The sequence below is a fragment of the Oryctolagus cuniculus genome, chromosome 10, assembly GCF_051225735.1.
Source record: "Oryctolagus cuniculus isolate XC-2025 breed Fujian yellow rabbit chromosome 10, ASM5122573v1, whole genome shotgun sequence".
In the NCBI taxonomy this organism is placed as follows: domain Eukaryota; kingdom Metazoa; phylum Chordata; class Mammalia; order Lagomorpha; family Leporidae; genus Oryctolagus; species Oryctolagus cuniculus.
The window spans coordinates 86,382,697-86,405,370 of record NC_142876.1 but is presented as its reverse complement, the minus strand read 5'-3'; the positions used below and the strand labels follow the sequence as shown (position 1 = coordinate 86,405,370).

The window sequence follows — 22,674 nt, the reverse complement described above, 5'->3', positions numbered from 1 at the left end:
AAGAGCAACTGAAGACCAGCACTCCCACCTCCAGACCCTCACGTGCAGACCTCCCATTAGGACCTCGCAACTCCAAAGCAAAGCCCACATAGGAGCAATGGCCCCACCTCAGGTCACAGTCTGTGCCGCAGGCTTCGGTAATGGGTCCTGGCTGGGGCAGCCGATCGCATCTTTGATCAGAAACAGGAAGCTGATCCGACTCCCTGGTGCACACGGGCTTTCGCTTCCGCTCCCCTAGGCATGGAAGAAAAAAAGAAGATTCAGAGAAAGTAACCTGGGCTCGGCACACCACAGGCTGTCAAACGCTTTCTGTAAGTAAGTATTTGCTGTTTTCTTGGCCACGTGACCTCCATCATACTACATACATGCAACAAAAGTGGACTGGCGTAGCTGTGCACCAATAAAACTTCCCTGACAACAGGAGGGAGGCGTGGGTATCACACCACACTGGGTTAAGTTGCCTAAGCCACTGTTTGGGATGTCTACATCCTTTACTAAGTGCCTGGTTTGAGTCCTAGCTATTCTACTTCCAATCCAGCATCCTGCTGATGCATCCTGGGAGGCAGCAGATGATGGCTGAAATGGTTGGACCCTTGCCACCCACGTGTGAGACCAGGTTAGAGTCCTGGGCTCCTGGCTTTGGCCCGGCTCAGCCCCAGCTGCAGGCATCTGGAGAATGAACAGATCTCCCGCCTTACCCCAATCCTCCCACCCCTGCCCGTCACCCTGCCTTTCAAGTAGGTGAAAATAAATAAATAAACTTAAAAAAAAGTAAATGACAGGCTGGATTTGGCCCTGTGGCTGTAGTTTGTTGAGCTCCAGTTTATACTAAAGCAGACAAAATCAGTAACACATTTTACGACTGCAAAAGCCACGTCCCTGGAAAACTTAAGTGGCAGGAGCTGATTTTGCTTGGCTTTGCACATTGGTATAAACCTCTTAGAATGAAGAACCAAACATAACCTGAATCCTTCAAATATTGCAATGTGCCACCCCCACTGGCCTGATGGATTCAGGGAAAGGAGATTAGAGAGTACATTCAGATAGAAGGATTCATAGGTTGCATGCATTTGGCTGTTCTTAAAACCAGATTTTAAAAACTCTTCCAATTCCCACAATGCAGATGCAAAGCAGATACCTTGGCAGGGTCTGCTGCATGGCTGCCACGGTCCATGACTGTTCCAGTAAAACTGCTGAGGTTTATCTTCAATGGGAATATTGAAAGAATAGCGCACGTCGGGGTTGTATAACTTCCCCACTGACAAAACCTGGAAGGTGCAGACAAAACAGAGAGGAGGTTTGTGTTCAGCAGAACCCCAGGGGGAGAAAAGAGTCATGGGCTTGGGGTCAAGTTTTCACCTGAAGCAAAAGTTCTTGTTCAATGCGATCGGTGGAGTTAATTCTTTCCACGACATTGTCAGACCCGCTGTACTCGATCATAGTATTCCCAATGCGGATTTCTCTTTTGGACATTGCGACAACAAAGTCTCCATTGATCAAGAAATCACCTTGACTGCTTGCTAAAGCTGTAGATGAGAACAGAGAATTCACTGATCTGCTGTCAAGGGCTGGCTGTTGGAAATATGAAATGACATCGTGATGGGCAGAGTCACAATACAAAAGGTGAGGACTTGTAAGCCACACCGGCATCAGTTCACACACTTGGTCTGCCTCGTGTCAGCTGTGTGGCCTTGATAAATCACCACCCCTCTCATTCTCCACTTCTTTATCCCTAAGATGGAGAAGAAAACCTACCCACCGTGGGACCTGTGACTATTAAGTACAATATAATACAGTGATCTGCGATACATAGCAGAGGTTTGTTATTCAGTTAGAAGATTACAGATGGAAATAAGTGTTATGCCTTAAAAATATGTACAAATGAACTGGACACTCAGAAAACTGGCTCCCACACAAATCCCTCATATTTTAGAATCAGCTGGGCCAAGGGCATCCTTTTTGACTTTTCTTTGTTGGACAGATGTTAACATGTTAAAACACAAGGTCGAAGTTATGCTAAAATGTCACCTCTTCAGTGGGTTCTCCTGTGGTGGCCAGCCTCAGACACGACCCCAGAGAACCTTGCCCCCAGGCACACATACTGTGTCACCCCCTTCCTCACTCGCCCAGGCCCACTAGCAATCACCAGGAAACTGTAGAAAGGATGGAGTGTGACTTCCAGGTAACATCAGAGGCACTGTGGCCCTCCCTGCCTTGTTCTTCCTTCAAACTCTGGCTTTGGGAGAAGACAGCTGCCATGTTGTGAGGATATCCCAGAAACCCATAGGGGGGTCTCTAGCAAACACAAACGATGAGCACAGGCTTTTTGCTATAAAAGCCTCTGAATGAGCCATCTGGGAAGAAAGTCCTCTTAGGCCCCAGGATGACTATTAACAAAAGTCTCACCAATCTGTTCCCAAAATGACTTCCTTTCAGATCTCACTGGGAAATGTGCACTTTAAGTGACATGTCATTGTACTGCTCTATTTATTCCATGACTGCACTAGAACACATATATTAAGTTTTTCTCACTGGCTTCATTCTGCATTCTAAAAACCTTGGCATGACTGAAATTAAAACATAATTTGCTGAAAGGCAAAATGAATTTATTGTCATACTTCTAGATTAAAGTTAAAATTCCAGTCATCTCCTTCCCCTCTAGTATTTCTTATTAAATTTTGGTTTCATTTTAGGTGGAGCAGTCCCTTTATTCCCATGGGTTCCATGAGGATTCAACCAGCTGAGGAATGAAAATAGTCAGGGGACACACACTGTGGTGCAGTGGATGAAGCCACTGCTCAGAATGCCCACATCCCATATCAGAGCGCCAGTTCCGAGGCCTAGCTATTCCTTTTCTGATCCATCTCCCAGATAATGTTCTTGAAAACCGGTAGATGATCGTTCAAGTACTTGAGTCACTGCCACCCATGTAGGAGACCTGGGTAGACTTCCTGGCTCCTGGCTTTGGCCTGGCTCAGCCCTGGTTATTGCGGCCATTTGAGGAGTAAACCAGGGGATGGACAATCAATCTCTCTCCCTTTTTCAAATAAAAAGATTACAACTTTTTTTTAAAAAAAAGTTATGATACCTACAATGGTTGTGCCTATACTGGACATGTACGGACTTTTTTTCCTAGTCATTCACACTCAAACAATACAGTGTAACACAATTGCTTACGCAGCATCTACATTGTATCAGGAATTGCAACTAATATGGAAGTGTGACATATGCAGATACTTTACCAGCTGATACAGGGACTTGAGCATCTGTGCATTCTGCTATTGGGGGTGGGGGGTGGGCTGGAATCAATCCTTGTGGATACTGAGGGATGACTATACTGCTTTCTTCCCTTTGTACCACCACTTTTTGAATAATGAGTCTCCTTGAGTATTGAGCTTGATATGAAACAAGTATTCTATACATCAAAGTCACTGAACATGTGTGCCCTGGCCAGAATACTAGAGAAAGATCACCTACACTTTCTGTAATTGGTGCATCAGCAAATCTCACCAGTGAGGGAATCCTTGAAACCAACAGATCACATATTGAGGTGATTAAAGGTAACAAGGAAGCTTAACTTGGGAATCGCAAACAGATTTCATAGCAGATGCCAGTGTCAATCACTGGTACCAGCAGCCTGGGAAACCCTGTAGACCAGGAGTCATTGGCAGCACCATGCCTCAGCCTCATATGAATGAGATCTCAGTCGTGAGATGGGGAGTGACTAAGACATCACAGGTATTTGCCTGACTGTAATCCTCTCATTGATCATTCTACTGATGCAAGTGGTTCATTGTCCCTTACTATGAAGTCATGACTTAGTGTTCATGTAGAAGAGTTCTGAGGATTTAGTAAAAGGGGCATTGTGCTTCATGTAGAGATTAAAAAGGACAGAGATGAAGCTCTGAGTATTGTGGTTCGGTAGCAGCAGGATCCCTGTTTCTAAGGCCAAACAATCATCACAGAGTTCACGTGGTGGGACACCTTACTGACACAGGACCACTCTTTCTAGGATTAGGGATAAACAGTGTTGACTTTGGCTCCTAAACTGGTGATTAAATTACCAGAATTCCCACTCATGTAAACACTGTTTGGCTCCCAGAGAGGAATAAAATGTCTTCATTTGGAATGACTGGGAAGGATGTGGCATTAATTTTTTTAAATAAACAATCTTTTATTTCTTGGCGTATAATCTATTGCTAGTCTATACTGTCTATGGGATATAGTCCCAACCCCTTAGATTAACTCCCTTTTAACGTCACAAACCTTATCTTCACCTATCTTTCTAATATCACCATTCTTTCCCACCAGTAATATCTAAATTTCTGGTCCTGCACATCCCCTGGTCAGCCTTAGATTTTTCTACGTGGAGGCAATGCAGTGGAAGGGCTAAGTGTGTGGCATATGAAGTCACACACATAAGGACTCCAAATCTTCCTACTTTGTGTGCGTGTGAGCTGGAATAATTGATTTCACCTCCGCAAGCCTCAGCTTCTTCCTCTGAATAATGGCTTTTCTGAAGGATTATTGTCAAGATTAAACATGATTGCAAATATAGGCTTTCTGGCACATCATAATGCCTTCATACACTGCCCCTTATCCTATCTGTATAAGGTAGGGTGTATTCCAGATGCCCAATTTGCGGATGACCAAAGCTCCACAGAGATTATTTAAGTCCCATGGCCAGGTGCTTTCTAATCATGGAAATCTGGAGCTTGTTTATCACTAAAATTTTCCAAGAAGGCAGTCAACAAACGTTTGTTAAACATTTATTAAATGAGGGAATGAATTCATGCATTCTTTCCCTTGTATACAAATAGAAACCAAATAGGTTACAGACTTTAAAATTTTTTTAATTGTTTTGCCAGACTGCATGAGCTCTTTAGTAGAGCCATCATTTAAAAAACAAACAAACAAAAAAACCCTTTGTAAGCTCGAGAAAGGTCCTACGCCATAGTAGGTGCTCAATCGCTGTTGAAAGAATGGCTGACTGCACCTGACATTTATGACAAGGAGACTAGAATGCTTCCGGCCCAGTGACCGTCTCCCGCTCAGTGAAAGCTTCTGACAACTGAGGCCCGTCTGCAGCTCCTGCAGCGCCAGACCCACCAGCCATGCACCGTGCAGGAGTTTCAATGGGTCACTGGCTGGGGAGGAGGTCGTTTACGTGGCACCTCAGGCCTCCTAAGCGGCGCCCTAATGCGGGTCACTTGCACGGTGATGGCGTGACGTGCTGTCAACAAAATCACCCAATGCCTTCAAGTTAAGTCGCGTGTTAGCCACCCAGCTGATGCTTCACTAAAAAGGCGGAAATGAAATGTCACATGCCAGTTCCATAAACTAGGCAATAATCTGGCCTTGTTCATACTCAAAGAACAGTAGCCTATTCTAGATGAATTCTGGGGGTCTTTTCCAACACCTCCAGGCTTCCCCTCATGCTTAACCTGACTCAGGGCACTGCACTGTTACACGTGTTCTTTATCACAGACGACGGTGAGAGGAATGGGACATGGGCTGGATGGAGCAAGATCCCGCTTCCGACTGGCCTTGGTAACAGTACGGCCCTCGATAGCCCTCCAGTCACCAGATGAAGGGACATTCCTCATGTATCCTGCTCTGAATCGATTCCTATCTCCTCACTGCCACAATTAATCAAGCACTAGGCATCCTGAAGACAAATATTCTCACAAAAATGGCTACCTCTGCTCCTCAAGAGACAGGGACTTGGTGGCCCTAACTCAACTTGGCTGGAACCCAATGGCAGGGAGGGGCCCATGTGAAAGCATGACCTTTGACAGGGAGACTTTCTGCTTCGGTACTTGTAAAACAAATAGTTTCCTGAAAACAACAGTCTACTGCCCAGCCTCCCACTAATGCGATTAGGGGAGCTAATTTCCTGGGCTGATTTCCCTCCCGGTGCACCCATCAGAGCTGGGCTGCTACAGAGGCCCTCTCTCCTGGAAACTGCTCCTTACCCAAAACATGCAGAAGGCACACAGCTGCAATGACCTCTCCAAACACATGAAGGATGAGCAGGGATGAGGATCACCTAATCACACAACAGCAGCCACTGGACTCACGCAGCTCTCTGTGTGGGCCGTGAAAGCTTCGCACAGTGTTTGCCGTGCCTTCCTTCAAGCCAACAGCAAACATTGACACAGCCCAGACTTGATGAAAACATCCAATGCTTCCTAATTTCTCAAGGAGCCACTGTGAGGTTCAAAGGCTCCGAGGCTTGGTTTTCACACCCAGTGAGCTGCGACTGGCAATCTGTGCTTGTACAGCGGCCTTTGGAGGCCAACAGGTGGCTTTCCTACAACACTCTAGTAAAGAGCTATGAGTGGCTCAGACTGCCTGCCCCAGTGACAAATATTCCTTAATTTTGTTTTCACTCTTTACAAGGAGATTAAAAAACAGCCAGTGAGGAGCACAACATTATCAGGAAGCCATGTCCCGAATTCAGACGCATGGTGTGGGCTGATTAAATTGCCCTGAAATGAGGCCACCACTTGGAGAGAGATTATTTTTCCCAAGAAGGGAAGAAAAGACAATCCTTTGCCTTTTGGAGGAGAACAAAGGAACAACTCAACCTGGCTTTCATCCCCTACACAATGAATTTATAAGGAGGTAGCATGCAATGTCATGTGGTTTAATTAGGAAGTAGGAATGAGATAGCGGCCATATAGTCAAATTTATAGCTAAGTGCACAAAGAAAAATGCTTGATGCACTTTGTACAGTGGTGGAACAAGAAATGTGAGTCTCCCCCCAGATTATGAAAATGGTCCCTAAGAAGTTCGCTAATTATCTCATTAAGGTAGCCACTCGTTTGGACATTCAGAATAGTAAAAAGCTAATATGGCCATTGAGCAATTAATTCCAAGTCAAACAATACGGCCGCTACAAGAAGCAATCTATCTGTATATTCAAGGTAACCCTGTTTTCCATTAAGAGTACTCGCTAAAGACAGCATGAGCAATGACTGTTCAATAATTCAGCAATCATTAATGAGTACCTATCATGAGTAGCCTTTGTATCAGGAGTTGACAATGCAGAGATATGGCCCTGACTTTAAAACACAAGTGGGCCTAGAGATGACAAGCCTTCTCACCTGAGTTGACGGCCATTCCACTCTTGTTCAGGTCAAAACCCTGGAGTCCATGACATCTTTGACTCCACCCCTTCTTCCATATGCAAATCAGCCAATCTTGAGAGCTCCACACTGTGACTGCCATCGCCAGCTCTCATGGATTACTGCAAAACCTTCCTTATAAGTGTAGCTGTTTCCACCATATACCCTGCCCCACCATCTATTCTCATGGTGACAGCCAGTCTGTGTCTTTGACAACATAAATGTGATTATGTCAGATCATGCCTCAGCTCAAAACCTCTAGCAGCCTCTGATGCCTCTCAGCTTACAAGCCAAAGTCCTTGCAATGGTTATATGGTCCCAAATGACTTAGTTTTGTTAGCTGTTTAAAACTCACTGAGCTCACTTCCTCTGTGTTTACCCAGTGAAAGCTACATGGGCCTCCCTCCATGAACAATCTAAACATTGTCCTACTTCAAGGAATTTGCAATGGTCCTGGGGCAAGCACTTTTGGCGTGGTGGGTTAAGTTACTGCCTGCGATGCCAACATCCCATAACAAGCTTAAATTCAAGGTTCCCATCACCCATATGGGAGACCCAGATGGAGTTCTGGGAATCTGACTTTGGCCTGGCTAGTCCAAGCCCATTGAGGCCATCTGGAAAGCGAGCCAACAGATGCAAGATCTCTATCTCTTCCTTTTTCTCTAACTCTGCTTTCCAAATATTTATTTTTTATGTATTTATTATATGTATATATATATATATATTTAAATGTGCAATGGTTCTTTCTCTAGGTATCCTGTTATCTCGTTCTGCAATCCAAACACTTCAACTTGGGGTGGGTGTTCTGCCCCGTGGTTAAGGCAATGTTTGGGATGCCTATGTCCCATATCCAGAGTGCCTGAGTTCTAATGCTAGCTCTGGCTGTGATTCTAGCTTCCTGTCAATGCAGGCTCTAGGAGGCAGCAGGTGACAACTCAAGTAGTTGGGTCCCTGTTACCTACACAGAAGAGCAGGATCAGTCCTGGCACCTGACTTCAGCTTGGCCCCATCCTGGCTGTGGTGGACATTTGAACAGTGAACTAGCAGAAGGTAGCTCTCTATTTATATCTTTCTTTCTCTCTTTGCCTCTCAAATAAATTAAATAATTAACTAAAAAAAAAAACCATCTAATGAATTCTCAAAAAACTATTTCTATGAACTCCACTGTCCCTATGCCACGGTTGGTATCTCAATGTCCTTTGTGCTGCTCTGATTTATAATAGTATGCATCACCAACTGACAATTAGACTTTTCTTATCTATTAAGATTTTTTTTCTGTTTTTTTGTCTAGCTCACCTCACTGAAAAGCTCCAAGAAGACAGCAATTTTTATTAATTTTTGTCTCTTTCATTCATGATGCCTGGAACAGTGTCTGACACATATGAGGGTACTTCAAAGAGTTTATGGAAAACAAAATTAAAAAATAAGCATGTTCTGGCATAATAAACTTTGAAAACCATGCATTTGAGAAGTATTCAAAGAGTCTATTGAAAATGCACACTATGAAAACATGATGTGTTAGTTTCAAAATTTTTTTGCACCCAAATAAAACTTACTTTTCTCATTCCATTTTTTTCATGCACTTCTCAAGTATCCTTATATTAGGTAAGTAAATGAACGAATGAATTGTGATATGTAATAGAAAGGCCATAATGGAGTCATGTACAGGTATAGTTCTGCTTGGCTACAGATTAACTATCAATGCACACCTTCACATAGGCATTCCAAAATACAGATACAGGTTCTCAGTCAACTCAATAAATATTTATTTACTAGCTCAGTATGTCTAATTGCTTGACCTAAACCTCTACAGAAGCTGTGCTCATTTGCATAAAAAGAATTCTTGCCTGGATGCTATAAGCAAGAAAGTACATTTATGTCTTTTTAAAACTCACTGCCTACCCGAACTGCCCTGACTTCTTCTTCTGAGTACAAGCCACATGGTTCCTCACAGCTAGGAGAAGTCTGTTTGTAGAGTGTGACAGCTGAACCCCTTTCAGTCTCTACTCCTTGGACCCTTCTTTAAAACAGCAGTTGGGCAAATTTCCTAATCCTTTATGGCAGTTTACAGCATACTGAATCGGAGTGAGTCTGCAGGGAGGCAAGTGTTGAAAGTCAACACAGAGTCAGTAGAGCATTATGGTTTAACTACAGGGACCAGATATGCATTAATCATGTAGTTAAATATAAGGAATAGATTAGGTTGGACTTCATTCTGAGACAGGGATCAGGACTCTGTAGAGTATCGTTGAGGCCTATTCTGGTAGACTTGGAGAAAACAGGTGCCACCACTGAGCACGTGCAAGAACCAGGCACAGTCAAATTCTGAAGACTACGGGCAGGGGCTGATAATATAATAACTAAGTCAGCTAATGACGCCAATAAAACATGTCCAAGTCAGTTACCCACAGGACAGGCTTTCTGTAAAAGACTCAATAATTCCACACTAAATTCGGAGGGTCGGAACTTTCAAAGTTTGACTTGGGGCTTTACTGTTTTCTAAGAGTCAGAGTAAGTTCCTTGATGTTGAATAGTACAACTACACAGTCTTTAAATCCACATTTCAAGCACGCAGGTAGGAAAATAAAATAACGTATTTCCAGATCCACTTGTCTTATGAAAAGTCATGACATGAGAAAGCTGGACATGTGCGAGAGAGGAGGCAAGCAGTTATGTGCCGCGTGCGCTCGAGAACCAGACTCCTGCACAGGGCAGGTGCCATCCTGGCTCACCTAAGTAGTTGTCATCCTCTGACTTCCCTGAGAAACTGTGCTGTCGCACATCGATATTAGTAGCACCAGCTGGAATTCGGACCACGATATTGTAACCTGAAAAGAATTGGGGAGAAATTCAGTATTCTACGCGATGGTTCACCTTCTCTGAGTAGGGCATAAAAGGTAGACAACAAAGGGATACATTACAATTCTCGCTATGAGACGCCTCACGGCCAGATGGATTATGTCCCAGAACAAGACTAATTTTACGCTTGACAATAACATTTTACATATTACATGTGCTTAACAACTTTGAAACTTTCCCTTCTCATGGTTCGTAAGTTGCAGATTCTTACCATAATGTACTGTATTAAATGTTCCTGCCACTGTTTTGCATGAAGAATTATCGCCACCACAAACCCCACATTTATCTCTCCGGGCTTTGGAGTTTAAAACATGATCGCATCCAGCTTGCTTTTAAAAAAGAAAACATATGAAATAAACGATAAGTATTAGAGAGATGACGGAGTGCTCAGTAATGTGTGTCCCTGAATTATGTGCATTCAAAACAACACGAAAACAAAGTCCCTGTAACTTGCGAGGGCTGGGAACGCCCATCAAACAGCCTTGCCATTTAAAACATGAGCCTTAGCATGGCCACGGGCATCCGGGTGGTGCTAGAAACGCAAAATGTTGGGACCCATTCAGATTTTCTGGACTATAGCTGGCATTGTATCAAACCACTCTGGGTGCTTCATCTTCAGATTTAAATTTGAGAAGCATCCATCTAGGAGTAAATGGAGAAAATGAGAAAAATCGCGCAGGGATGAAAAAAGAGAAAAGGACTGTATCTAATTCAAGAATGCATGGCCACCTTAATGGAGAAGCCTATTGCTGCCATAGAAAAATAGGAATCCAGCATTGATATTTTCTTTTTTTTTTTTTTTTATTTTTTGACAGGCAGAGTGGACAGTGAGAGAGAGAGAGACAGAGAGAAAGGACTTCCTTTTGCTGTTGGTTCACCCTCCAATGGCCGCCGCGGCTGGCGCGCTGCGGCCGGCGCACCGCGCTGATCCGATGGCAGGAGCCAGGAGCCAGGTGCTTTTCCTGGTCTCCCATGGGGTGCAGGGCCCAAGCACCTGGGCCATCCTCCACTGCACTCCTGGGCCACAGCAGAGAGCTGGCCTGGAAGAGGGGCAACCGGGACAGAATCCGGCGCCCCAACCGGGACTAGAACCCGGTGTGCCGGCGCCGCTAGGCGGAGGATTAGCCTAGTGAGCCGCGGCGCCGGCCAGCATTGATATTTTCCAATCTTTCAAGAGAGGCTGGAAAATGTCATTTAATACGAAATCCTCTATGCTTAAATATTGGCTGTGGACAGAGAGCCAAGCACGACAACCTGCTGCCAATGTGAGGCCATAGGCCCCATCAAATGGTCTCTTGAATTTCCTCCTGTTTCTTAAAAAAGACTTACTCAATTATTTAAGAGGTAGAGTTACATACAGAAGGAGAGACAGAGAGAGAGAGAGGTCTTCCATCCTCTAGTTCACTCCCCACATGGCTGCAACAGCCAGGGCTGGGCCAGGAAGAATTCAGGAGCTTCACCTGGGTCTACCAGGTGGGTGCAGGGGCCCATGAGGTTGGGCCACCCTCTGCTTCTTTCCCAAGAGCACTAGTAGCGAGCTGGATAGGAAATAGAGCACCTGGGACCTGAACTGGCACTGCAGGCCATAGCCTTAACATACAGAGCCACAGCACCAGCCCCAAATTTCCTTCCATTTTAATAGAACGCAGTGGCCTTGGCTCTGAGAGGGATTCCAGCAATGACCAGAAGACCAGGAGAACAGAGGTCACATTCTGGTCCCCTTAGTGCCTTTGTGTGAAACAATCTCGGAGGAAAAACTGGCTGCACTGCTATGGCATGGACTGACCAGGAAATCTACCCCGTAGCTGTGAGTGAGAAAACAGGAGAAGCTCTTAGGGGCCCTTCAATCACATCCTACTGACTAGGAACTCCAATTGCCTTTGGACCACATGCAAGAAACAAATACATCATCTCAGAGCCCTGGCTGGATGAGAGATTTCTGATTAGTGAGACCAACGAAATGGCATCAAGCCCTCAAGAAATCATTGTTCTGACACTTCGCCATCTGCCAGAAGTTTCTCTATGTTCCTTCCAAGAATAATTAACAGGCATGTCTCAGGTGGAAGTGATTGTGGCCAGAATCGCAAAGAGAAATCTGCAGCCAGAAGCAAAGTGAAGCTGATTTTTGCTCCTGCCATCTTTCTGGAACTCAGCTATTCGACTGAGCAAAATGCACTCGCAGGAAGCATTTGGGTTTAACCTTAACCACTGAGGTCACAGTAAAGGAGTGTGTGGTAAATTGCTCTAATAAATCTTCCAGGGGAGGTTTCCTGCAGACTTCTACAGCAACTGAACATGTCAATGAAAATCTAGAGCTGTCATTCTCAAAGTCTGGCAGAGCGAGATCCAATCTAAGCGATGCTGACGCTGGTCCAGGGACCACACTTGGGAGAACCACGGCCCAGGAGACAGTGAACAGATACTAGCACTTGCTAGTCCATGGAGGAAGCTACAAACCACAGCTTGGTGATGTGATAACACGATGAAGGAAAGCCCTCTGGGACTTACCCGGCAAAGTCCTTGCACACAGATATCATTCGTGTCCTGGCCACAGGGAGTTCCATCGACCACTCTGTCTCGGAGCTGATAGTAGGCTGTGTTGCCGGCCACTCTGCAGAACAATTTGCACCTGTCCTTCATCAGAACTGCAGGGGAGAAACACGTCAGAACAATGAGTATCAGGGTGGCCCCTGCAGCAGCCTGCCCAGCGAGGCGGCAGCCCCCCGAGGCACTTACTTCCGCTGTACTTGGGGACCCAGCGCACGTTTGGAAGTAGTCCATTGATGTTAAAGTGCTTCCCGTCGAAGTGAGCGCACTGCTCATCTCGGAAGCCTTGCTTCTGCTTGGGACACGGTTCCGTGTTGCAGGACTTAAACTTCATCCTCCGCCCGACGCAGTATTTACCACCGTTTTTTGGCCTGAGACAATGTAAACACACACACTGTATTAGAATGTCTTTCTCCAGACACTTCTCCCTCGTTTCTGATTTCCTTTCTTGTAGGGAAGCCAACAGGAGGTGGCAGAAGACAGAAGTAAGGGCCAAGGCTCTGAACTTGGGATTGCATCCTGCCTTCGATAATACCATTCAATTACACTTGGGGAAGTCACTCCATCTCTGCAAGCCTCAGTTTCTACACCTGTAAAATGGGATATAGCTGTCTTGTTAAGTCTTCCTTGATGATCCAGTGTCCAAATATACAGCTTAAAGTATGAAACTCAAAGCATGAATCTGTTGGATCATTTTTTGCCAGCTTTCTCCTAAACATTTGCAGTGCTTTGATTTTTAAAAAGCTAATCAGGTAAAGGTACTCATGAGTAGTTGTTGTACTTCCTGTCAACCTTTTGTATCTTGATATAAGAGTGCTTCAAAAAGTTCATGGAAAACATAGTTCAAAAATAAGTTTATTTTGGTATAAAATACAAAGAAAGCCATGCATACGAAGGATCTTCAGAAAGTTCCCAGTTCTGAAAAATCTATGCATGAATTCCAAAATTTCTTTGTATCAAAATAACCTTAGAGTTTAACTCCATTTTTCCACGAACTTTCTATAGTACGTACAGAGACTCACGAGAACGAGACCACCTTCTACCTCCATTCATTCTGGCCCTCCCTACTCTTTCTCCTGACAGTCTTTGGTTGGGGTCTGCAAAGAAAATGGGAAAGAAGGAAAAAGACTCCCATTTTGAGTGACTTAAGAGGAAAAGCAGGGGAGGACATGCTTGTTTCATCACCTTCCCGGGTGACAGGAGTGTAGCCTACAGCTCACCAAGCACCACAGTGCAAGTGTCACCTTGGCACACAACGCCGTGCATGTACTGTCCTGATGTGACCACAGAAAATGAGGCGGCATCACCACCAGCAGCCAGTAGCTTGCCAAGTTCATCATGGAAGTGAGGTAGACCTCAGAATCACAGGAAGTCAGGGATCACTCACTCAGGGCTAGAACAGCTGGGATTTTCTAACTACCCTGTGACAGCCTGAAACTGACAGACAAGGTGCACCTTTTTTCTTTTGAATGGACCTCTCTGAGTCACCCAGACCATAAGAAGTGAGTTTCGCTTAGGGGCATGAGGAGCAATGAGAGCCCTGGGATCAGATCTGGGTTCCAATCTTAGAGTAGCCTCACCGTGGCCTTGGACTGCATTCTTGACCTCCTTGAGTCTTCACTTCCCTCTTCTTTAAAACAAGTACACACAGATGACACAAAATGTTAACTATATGATATCTTATATCAGCACTTCCCAAACTAGTGCAATGTGACCCAGCACCTGGTTTGAGTACCCACTCTGATCTATGTGGTTTATACCAGAGAAGCAGGACTCAAGGGCCCTAATGGTGCTAGGGTCTCAGGAAGGACCTCCTAGGGAGATTGGGCCTGCCACTGCCATGGCTGTTCTCCATAGAGTAAAGGTTTCTAGAGCAAGGTGAGAGCATGTGCCTCGCAGTGACCAGCTGTAGGGTGCGTAAACCAGCTGGCTTGTCTGAGCTCTATCCCTCACCTGCAAAACAGAGATGATACTGCATTCATGAAAGGTGAGTGGGAGGACGTAAGAGTCTGATCAATATTTGCCATTATTTACTATAAAGAAGACTGAATTTAGGGATGCATGATGACAGATAACCTAAGTAAGACCATATGCTTTCTCACTGTTTTGTGCACCTGCCTGGCCAGAACTCTTTCAAAGCTTGCCCTAAGATAGCTCAGAGGAGGGGGTACTTTTACATCCAGCAATGGGAAGTTCAAAGAAGTGAAGGCTATCTTAAAGGCTATCAAACTAATATGAGAGCGGAGTCAGGACTGGACACCAAGTTCCCCAGGTTCCTGTTCTACGCTCTCACTGCCACCCTGCCCAGATGCCATGAGCCACAGTCTGGGTCTGTGCTTTTTTGGTGCCATTTAGAGACGCAGTCTTGGTTTCCTAAACAGCAAGTCCTTTTCTCAGTCTCAAGACACCCCAGTCTCATACATAAAATATCATAGGTTACACATGAATAATTGATTGGACACATACACCTTTTGGGCGAATCCTGTTTTCAACGTCCTACAAAGAAGACCCTCTTCAAGTTTTCCTCAAGTGGAAATTCTCTTCATGGAATTTTTTTAAATGTCTCAACAGACTACAGTGTACTGATCATTTATTTATTGCCTAAAAGTAGCTCATATTTCTTTCCCTTTGAAAATAAAATTTTGTTCCAGGTGGATTTTTTTGGGGGGGTGGGTCTCATGCCACAGTCTTAAGTGACTTTTGAGATTTCCCAACATTCCTTGCAGCTGGCTTCCCTTCAGATGGTAATTAGTTCTACCTTTGCTTGCTTTGAGCACTGTAAGATGGCAAACAACATCTTTAAACATTTTTTTAAATGTGTTTTATAAACACCACCTTAAAAACATGATGCATATGCAAGAGCAGATAGTGCTAGGAGTTATAAACACAGATTCTGGAAACACTGGGTTTGAATCCCAGCCCTGACACTTAATAATGTACAAATTCAGGCAAATGACTGCCTCAGTTTACTGATCTGTAAAACAGAGATGATATTGGTGTCTACTTCATAGGACTGAGTTGAGGAACAAACTTGGTACTCAGTAGGTGCTCAATAAACATTTACCTACTACATACTACAGCATACTACAGTCCACATATCAAACCCCTGACCTACTGCCTGATTTTGTACAGCTTAATGACCCAGGAATGCTTTTCACATCTTAAAATGATTTTTTACAAAATGTAAAGAATATTTGGTGACACATGCGAACTATATGAAATTCCAATCTCAGTGTCCGAACGTAAAGTTTCACTGGAATACGGCTATATCCACATTGTCTGGGTGTGTTTCATGTCGCACCCACAAGGCTCAGTATTTGTACAGAGACCATACATTCACAAAGACTAACATGTTTGTTATCCGTCACTTTATTGGAGAAGTCTGCTGACCCCTGAGCCATTCTCTGTTTAAAAATGCTTGTTTATTCGAAAGCCCTAGTGATGGATAAAGAAGAGGAGACACAGCGATCTTCTATCTGCTGGTTCACTCCCTAGAGGACTGCAACAGCCAGGGCAGGGTCCAGACAAAGCAGGTGCCCTGAACTCCATCTGGGTCTCCCACGCGGATAGCAGGGACCCCAGGATTCGAGCTATCCCTTACCTTTTGCCTCCCAGGATGCATTCGAAGGAAGTGGAATAGAAAGTTGGGGCATCAGAGGACTCAACCTGTACTCTGACATGGGATATGGGTGTTCCAAGTGGCGGTTTCACCTGCTGTGTCCCAACACCTGCCTCTCTACCCCCGAGCTGTTCCTCTGTCACCAAGCCACTTTCCAGTTTCTGCGACTGACTGTGTACCATCCACTGAGCTCCACTCAGAAATGCTAAGTAACCTGGTCAATGAGAAGCGCTGGCTGAGGGGCCAATCCAGTGCTCCCAACACCCTGAGTTTTTGACCTGGCCTCTCCCCCAGGCCTTCTCTCTTGAGAAAGGCTTTCCACCTCAAAACCCAGCCTGTGACTTTATTTTGATGTCTTAAGAAAGGCAAATTCTAACTTCTTCCTTAATTATTGATAGTATTTTAAATAATGTAACTCTGTCCTTTTGAACTCCGTAAGGATTCTCCTTCCCTAGACAATGCGATGGCTGCCTGATTTGCATGTACCCTGCTTAGGCAAAGCTTGAACCAACTGAACTTACCTTTCAGCATGGGAAAAAATTCATTGAATAATTTAGCTGGACAGCAATGCTTCTTTTTTCCCATGTAGGCTGATATTGAAAATTATAGGAAATGCTGATTTAAAAAATAATATTAACCAGATTTTCCAACTCTTAACATCCTTTAAAGATAATGTATGCCAAATGGGGACGGAGAGGACTCCAGGAAATCGCTGGCCTCATTACTACTCTGCACAGCCAAGCTGCATCTTTCTCTCAAAGCCACATTACACAACCATGCATAGGGATACACAGAAGGGCTATGTGGGGCGAGGCAATGCCCAGGCTGTGAAGGAATTTTTGCAAAGATCATCACAGGTGCATTCCACACTATGTTTTGGTTTGCAAATGAGCTTGAATAAAACATCTCAATGTCTATGTTAATTTTCAATGTAATATGGTAGGCAGATTTAGAATCACGCCAGGAAATTTCTAATAATCCAACAGGCCGTCCCAGGAGGTAGTGTGGTTCCAAAGACAGGAGGCTTTTCATGGGTCTCTGGCCAGTGGGGGAGGCTGTTTAAGGCCAGAGGTGGAGAAGGCCTAAAGGTTACTCAGGGATCAGATGGGATGGTCAGGGAGCTATTCAGGTCCTTCCAAACGGGGCACTCTATGGGACTGGATGCTTGATTTATTCACGAGTTAATGGCTCTTCCACAGGAGCCAATTATCAACATTTCTGAACAAGTCATGCAAAACGAGTGACTCCAGGAACTGCGTTGCAATTCTTTACAGTCACATGAGAAATTTGTTTTCCAAGATGAAGCAGACATATGGCTTGAATATTCGTTTTCAAGTGTGATTTCATAAGCTGTTGCTATGGGGAGTGCCTAACTGGGGAATATCTAATATCTAATTCATGATTTTCTCTTTTTCTTAAATCCATGCATTTAATACTATTTTTAAAATTTAACCTATGCCAAATTTAAAGGGAAAACAGAGCCACTAGGAAACGTTCCCTGCCTTTCTGAAATTACTGATGTGATTTTTTTTTTTAAATTTGCAGGGACTGCAAATAATTCTATCTACAATTTTGTTCTAGCCACCAGGAAACTCAAAGTTTCAGCACAAAATAAGAATAGGGCCCAATGACCTGATAATGCATATTTGAATTCCAATGCTTAGCCTTTTTTTGGATACTTTCAGTCTATTTCTTTTAGGTTAGAGGAACACAGAGCTTACTGTCTAGCCCAGAACATTTAGAGGGTGAAAATGGGAGCTATTCATCTCTTCCCCTGGGTAACAGATGTTAAGTGAGGTTGTCTTTCCAAACCAGCGTGTATGATAATCTTACTTGTAATGCATGGATCAAAACTGAAAGTATTCTTTCTGCTACTTTAATTGAAAAAAAAAAAAAAAAGGAATGGGAACAGGTGTTTAGCATAGCAGACAACATGGCTTTGTCCCACATCACAGTGCCAGGGTTCTGAAAATCCTGGCTCTGACTCCAGCTTCCTGCCAATGCAAACCCTAGGAGGCAGCAAGGGATGGTTCAAATAGTTTGCTCTCCTGCCACCCACGTGGGAGATCTGGATTGTGTTCCCGATTTCCAGCTTTGGCCTGCTCCAACCTCCACTTTTGGGGAGTAAACCAGTGAATAGGAGCTTGCTTCCTCTCTTTCTCTGCCTCTCCCATTTAAAAAATGAGAATGAAAAAAAAAATTAAAAATCAAGCATTTAGAGACAAAACCTTGGGCTGCACATGTGGCACCATACACCAGTTCAGACCAAAAGGAATTTTAGCCCAAGTTAGAAAGCATATGGTTTTACAGCTGCTTCACTGAGGACATGGCAAGGTTATTCTCTATGTGGGTTTCTATACTTGTAAGGGGGGAAAAGAAATCCTAAAAATAGAGCAGCAAGCGTCTGGATGCTAAACAAATACATTCTTGAATCACACGAACCATGTGGAAAAGAACGCCTTTAACAGAAACATACCCGGGGTTCCCAGAACTGAGCTCTCCCACCAGTATATCCACCAGAGGCTGGGCTTACTCCCAGGGAGGGGGCCTGCTCCCCACAACCTCCCTGAGGAAGGAGCAGGGCAGCACCCACTTCCAGGCTGGACACAATGAGCCATCTGCTCTGCGACAATCTGGGCACAAGCGTTTCAATGGCGATTTCGATCTGATTTTCCCTTTTCTGTGTCTCTCTTCTCTTTTCACGCTGACGCCCCCAACGCCATTGTAACCTCGGTATTCAGAGGCGGCCTCCTTCCTCAATTAACAGGGGCATCCGAAAGTGCCCGTCACTTGGAGGAGTTTTAATGAAATGATGTCAGTGCTGACACTCAGCTAGGTGGCTTGTATTTTTTTTTTTTTTAAACCTCCTATTGCAAACAGCAAAGACAAGGGCCTCTAATTGAGTCTTTAATGCTTGGTTCTTAACTTCTGAATGTGAGGATCTTTCTTTCACTTTGAAGCTCAAATCCTTTTCTGCTGAGATCTTTACACTGGGTGATTTTCTTTGTCTGGCCTGTTCCAATTATGGAGTGATTTATCTCTCTCCACTTTCTACATTACTTCTAGAATTGTTTTAAGACTTAAAGAAAAAAAAAAAAACCCAAACACTTCCTTTGAATGGAAAAGCCTTGAATCAAAATTGTCAAAGTACTTACAAAGTTGGCATATGCAGTATCCTGTCCCTCCTGATAACGTTTGCAATAATTTTTTTCTTCAACATAGCCAAATAGATTTTTATTTATAAAAGTCATCTTATTTGTTGTAAGGTTAAAAGGCCTTATTTTTAAAATTTCAACCATACACCCAGCTAGGATATATACTGGGTTTAAAAACAGTGTGATCCTTATTTTATATGAATGTTATTACATATAGGAATTATTATATCCACAACAAACCTAAAATGACATAAATCAAATTTTTTTCAGTGGTTATTTCTTGTGAGGAGGAGATATGATCAATCAAGACAGAATTTTTTAAATCTTACATGCTTTTGTGTCTGAATGTTTAAAGCATGGGTTATTGTGACACTATCATAAAAAAAAATAAGGCTCCATAAGTAATCTAATGCTTATTCATTTTTATTCATAGCTACAGTGTTAGTTTTTCAGACCAGAGTCTGTGCCTTCTGGTTCTTTAGCTCTCTTCCTTAGAGACTGGTGTTACGTGGATGTGAAACAGATGTTGGACTGCAGACAAAAATGAATTAAAAGAAATTGATCATCACCTATGATTTGAACTACATTTATTTAGTCCAAGATTTGCGAGCCAGTGGCCTACAGCTATATCCTTTGAGGGTCACACAATTCAGATCTTTTTCTCATCAAAACTTGGAAGCTAGGGGTGGCATCTGTTAAAGTGGTTAAGATGCTGCCTAGGACGCCTGTGTTGCACACTGGAGTGCTTTGATTAAAGTTCCAGCTCCACTTCACATGCCAGCTTCCTGCTAATGCACACCCTGGAGTCAACAGTAGATGGTTCAATAGTTGAGTTCCTGACACACACGTGGGAGACCTGGATTCAGTTCCTGGCTCCTGGCTTTGGTGTCGTCCAGTCCTGGCTATTATGGGCTTTTTGGGGAGTAAACCAGCAGATTGAAGTTCTCTTTCCAAATAAATAAAAATTAATTAAAAAAACTGGAAGCTTTGTTGATTTTAGGCTCTATTCCTCTGAACCATCAGCCAGAGCTGAGCAGGGCCCTGCACGTGTTCTCCATGACTCTCCAACGCAACTACTGTGCTGCCCTGGCCTGCTGCAGTCCTGCCTCCATCCACTTGCTGCTCTCACAGAGAAGTGGAGTTGCTGTACCTCATCTATGTTGTTAAAAACACATGAGAACTACTGGGTGAAATCAGTTTACTGAACGTGAAGCAGCTGGTGTCTTAGAAACGGTTGTTGCTTTGTAGGTCTGGAAACTGCCTCTGTTCTGACGGGCTTCTCAGGATATCCAGGTCTCCGGGCAAGACTGAGAGAGGCCCCAGGAACTATGACCTACTTTAATTGTTCGTTATTTTCTGTTCCTGTAAGATGAATCCATCTCAGAACCACAACACTGGGTGTTATTCCTCATCATGGGAAACAGCAATGCATTCTTTACTTGTCAGCAGCCCCTCTCCCAGCAAACGCGTGCCTTCCCTGATAAACAGTCTATCAGACTTCATTAGCACAAGTCCGTCCTCAGAAGGTTAGGCTGGTGGAGGTTACCAGGCTCCCAGTGAGGACTGCCCTAAAAGGCAGGAAACTCAACCTATAAACCATCAGACGTGGAGATGGGAGTGCTGAGGTGTCTTGCCTGTACAAGAACTCGACTGAGTGACAAGTGATTTCCAACCTGGAGTCCTGGGGGCCTCCTAACAAGCCGGAGATAGGTCCGTGAGTCCTTTGTAGGATTTCAGTAGATAACCAGAAATGGGACATCTATCTCCAATCCGGGCCAAAACGTCCAAGTGCTTTGTTTCCATGTGAAAACGGATGTGCTCTCTCTGAACTGCCTAGCTCAAGGTCTGGGGTGTAGCCAGGTGGGCCTGATTGTCCAAATTGCAAAACCAATTACCACTACAAAGCATCAGCTGTCTGGGAGGCAAAACTCAAATACCCAAGGATCTGGAAAGAAAACTCCTACTACGGAGGGCAAGGGCCCGGCAGGGACATAGAATTTGGATAGTCCCTAAAGTCCACCTGCTCCGTAACTGGCAATGTGTTCCCCACCAGCCTCCAGGTCAGTGACCCCCACCCCACCAAGGCCACGTTCACTCCTGTCACACGAGCAGAACAGCCGCACAGGCTGGGACTTACTCTGGTCGGTTGCACTCTCGAATGGCGGTTTTGATGCCCCCTCCACATGTTCTGGAGCAGGTTCCAAAATGACTCCAACTTCCCCAGGATCCGTCAGTCACGGGGACCTCCATTTCTTTGGGAACACAAAATCCAAACTTGCAGTGCTGTATTTAATAAGGGGAACAGTGAGGGAGAGCTCGGTGCAGTGAGCCATCGCAGGACTGGCTGTCCTCTTAACACAGAACCATACTTTCACCGGTGCCCAGGCGCTGCAAAGTCACCACCTGCAGGAGGAGCAGACACTGCGGGGCCGCTCAGTTCAGCCTTACCCATCGCTCCCTGGGCTTCCCTTTCTAGCTCGCGCGCATAACACTGGCCAGGGAGCGCATGCGTGTGAAGCAGTGGCTCCCAGACTGGCAGGATGGCTCCAACGGCCAGCTGCAAACTGCTCAATCAGGCTCCGGCCTGGGAAAAAAATGAGGCGGGGAAATGGGGAGATTGCTTGCAGAAAGGGCCAAAATGAGTTACGGGAAGTAACCCTAACTTGCATGAAGTCCATCAGCCAAGCCTGGAGATGGTACAAGCCTAGTAAAACACAGTGTTTGAGAGCTCCCCTCGCATTTGAAAGCCCAATTTTAATTAAATAGGAGGGGGAGAGGGGAAGGCTGGTTATCTGATTCCTATAAAGTTGCTCCAAAAAAGCACTCAGGATGAGACCAAAGCAAAGTGGACACATTCCAGAGAGCCCTAAACCTTTTTTTTTTTTTTTTTCAATTACTGACAGCTTCCAATCCTCCAGCCTGGAACAGGGAGAAGGTCAAGATGTTCTCCATCAATCAATCAATAAAGCAAAATAAAACTCAGCAAGACAGGGAGGGGAGAAGCCCACTTCAACTCTGCGCCTTTGTTGGGGTGTGAAGACCCGACAGGAAGCCGAGGTCACTGAGCAGGGGACAAAAGGACAGCACAGGAGGGTGACCCGCCATGGCTGGCTCAGATCTTGCAGCACAGCAGTAGCGGCTCTGTGAGTGATTTCTGATTTACCCACCTGGAGGGCCCGGTCCCGAGGCCAGAGGGCAGGGTGTGTGCAGGGAAGGGAGACAGGTGGGTGTCTATGGAAAGAGCTGGCCCCTCCCCTGGCAAAGGATGGCTGAGCCATTATTTCAAGAATGCGATTGGACTCTCTCGGCTGACTCTAGTCTGCCTGCTGCCTTCCTTGGAATTCGCCTCTCCCAGAATGGGAGC

General features: G+C 44.8%; 1 protein-coding gene across 5 annotated transcripts in view; it reads right to left on the bottom strand.

The window, feature by feature from the left end:
- ADAMTS9 (ADAM metallopeptidase with thrombospondin type 1 motif 9) overlaps positions 1 to 22,674 on the bottom strand; it is a 173,427-nt gene that overhangs the window by 95,735 nt on the left and 55,018 nt on the right. For 4 of the 5 annotated variants that reach the window (XM_002713292.6, XM_008260887.5, XM_008260886.5 and 1 more), the window contains exons 12-19: positions 21,448 to 21,593; positions 12,726 to 12,907; positions 12,498 to 12,634; positions 10,201 to 10,318; positions 9,863 to 9,958; positions 1,360 to 1,526; positions 1,139 to 1,268; positions 108 to 234 (exon numbers count right to left, since the gene is read on the bottom strand). In XM_002713292.6, coding sequence (XP_002713338.6) covers positions 108 to 234; positions 1,139 to 1,268; positions 1,360 to 1,526; positions 9,863 to 9,958; positions 10,201 to 10,318; positions 12,498 to 12,634; positions 12,726 to 12,907; positions 21,448 to 21,593 — 1,103 coding nt within the window. Of the gene's footprint in view, positions 1 to 107; positions 235 to 1,138; positions 1,269 to 1,359; positions 1,527 to 9,862; positions 9,959 to 10,200; positions 10,319 to 12,497; positions 12,635 to 12,725; positions 12,908 to 21,447; positions 21,594 to 21,679; positions 22,133 to 22,674 lie in introns of those variants that run through there. The other variant, XM_089305973.1, reaches the window with a different exon arrangement.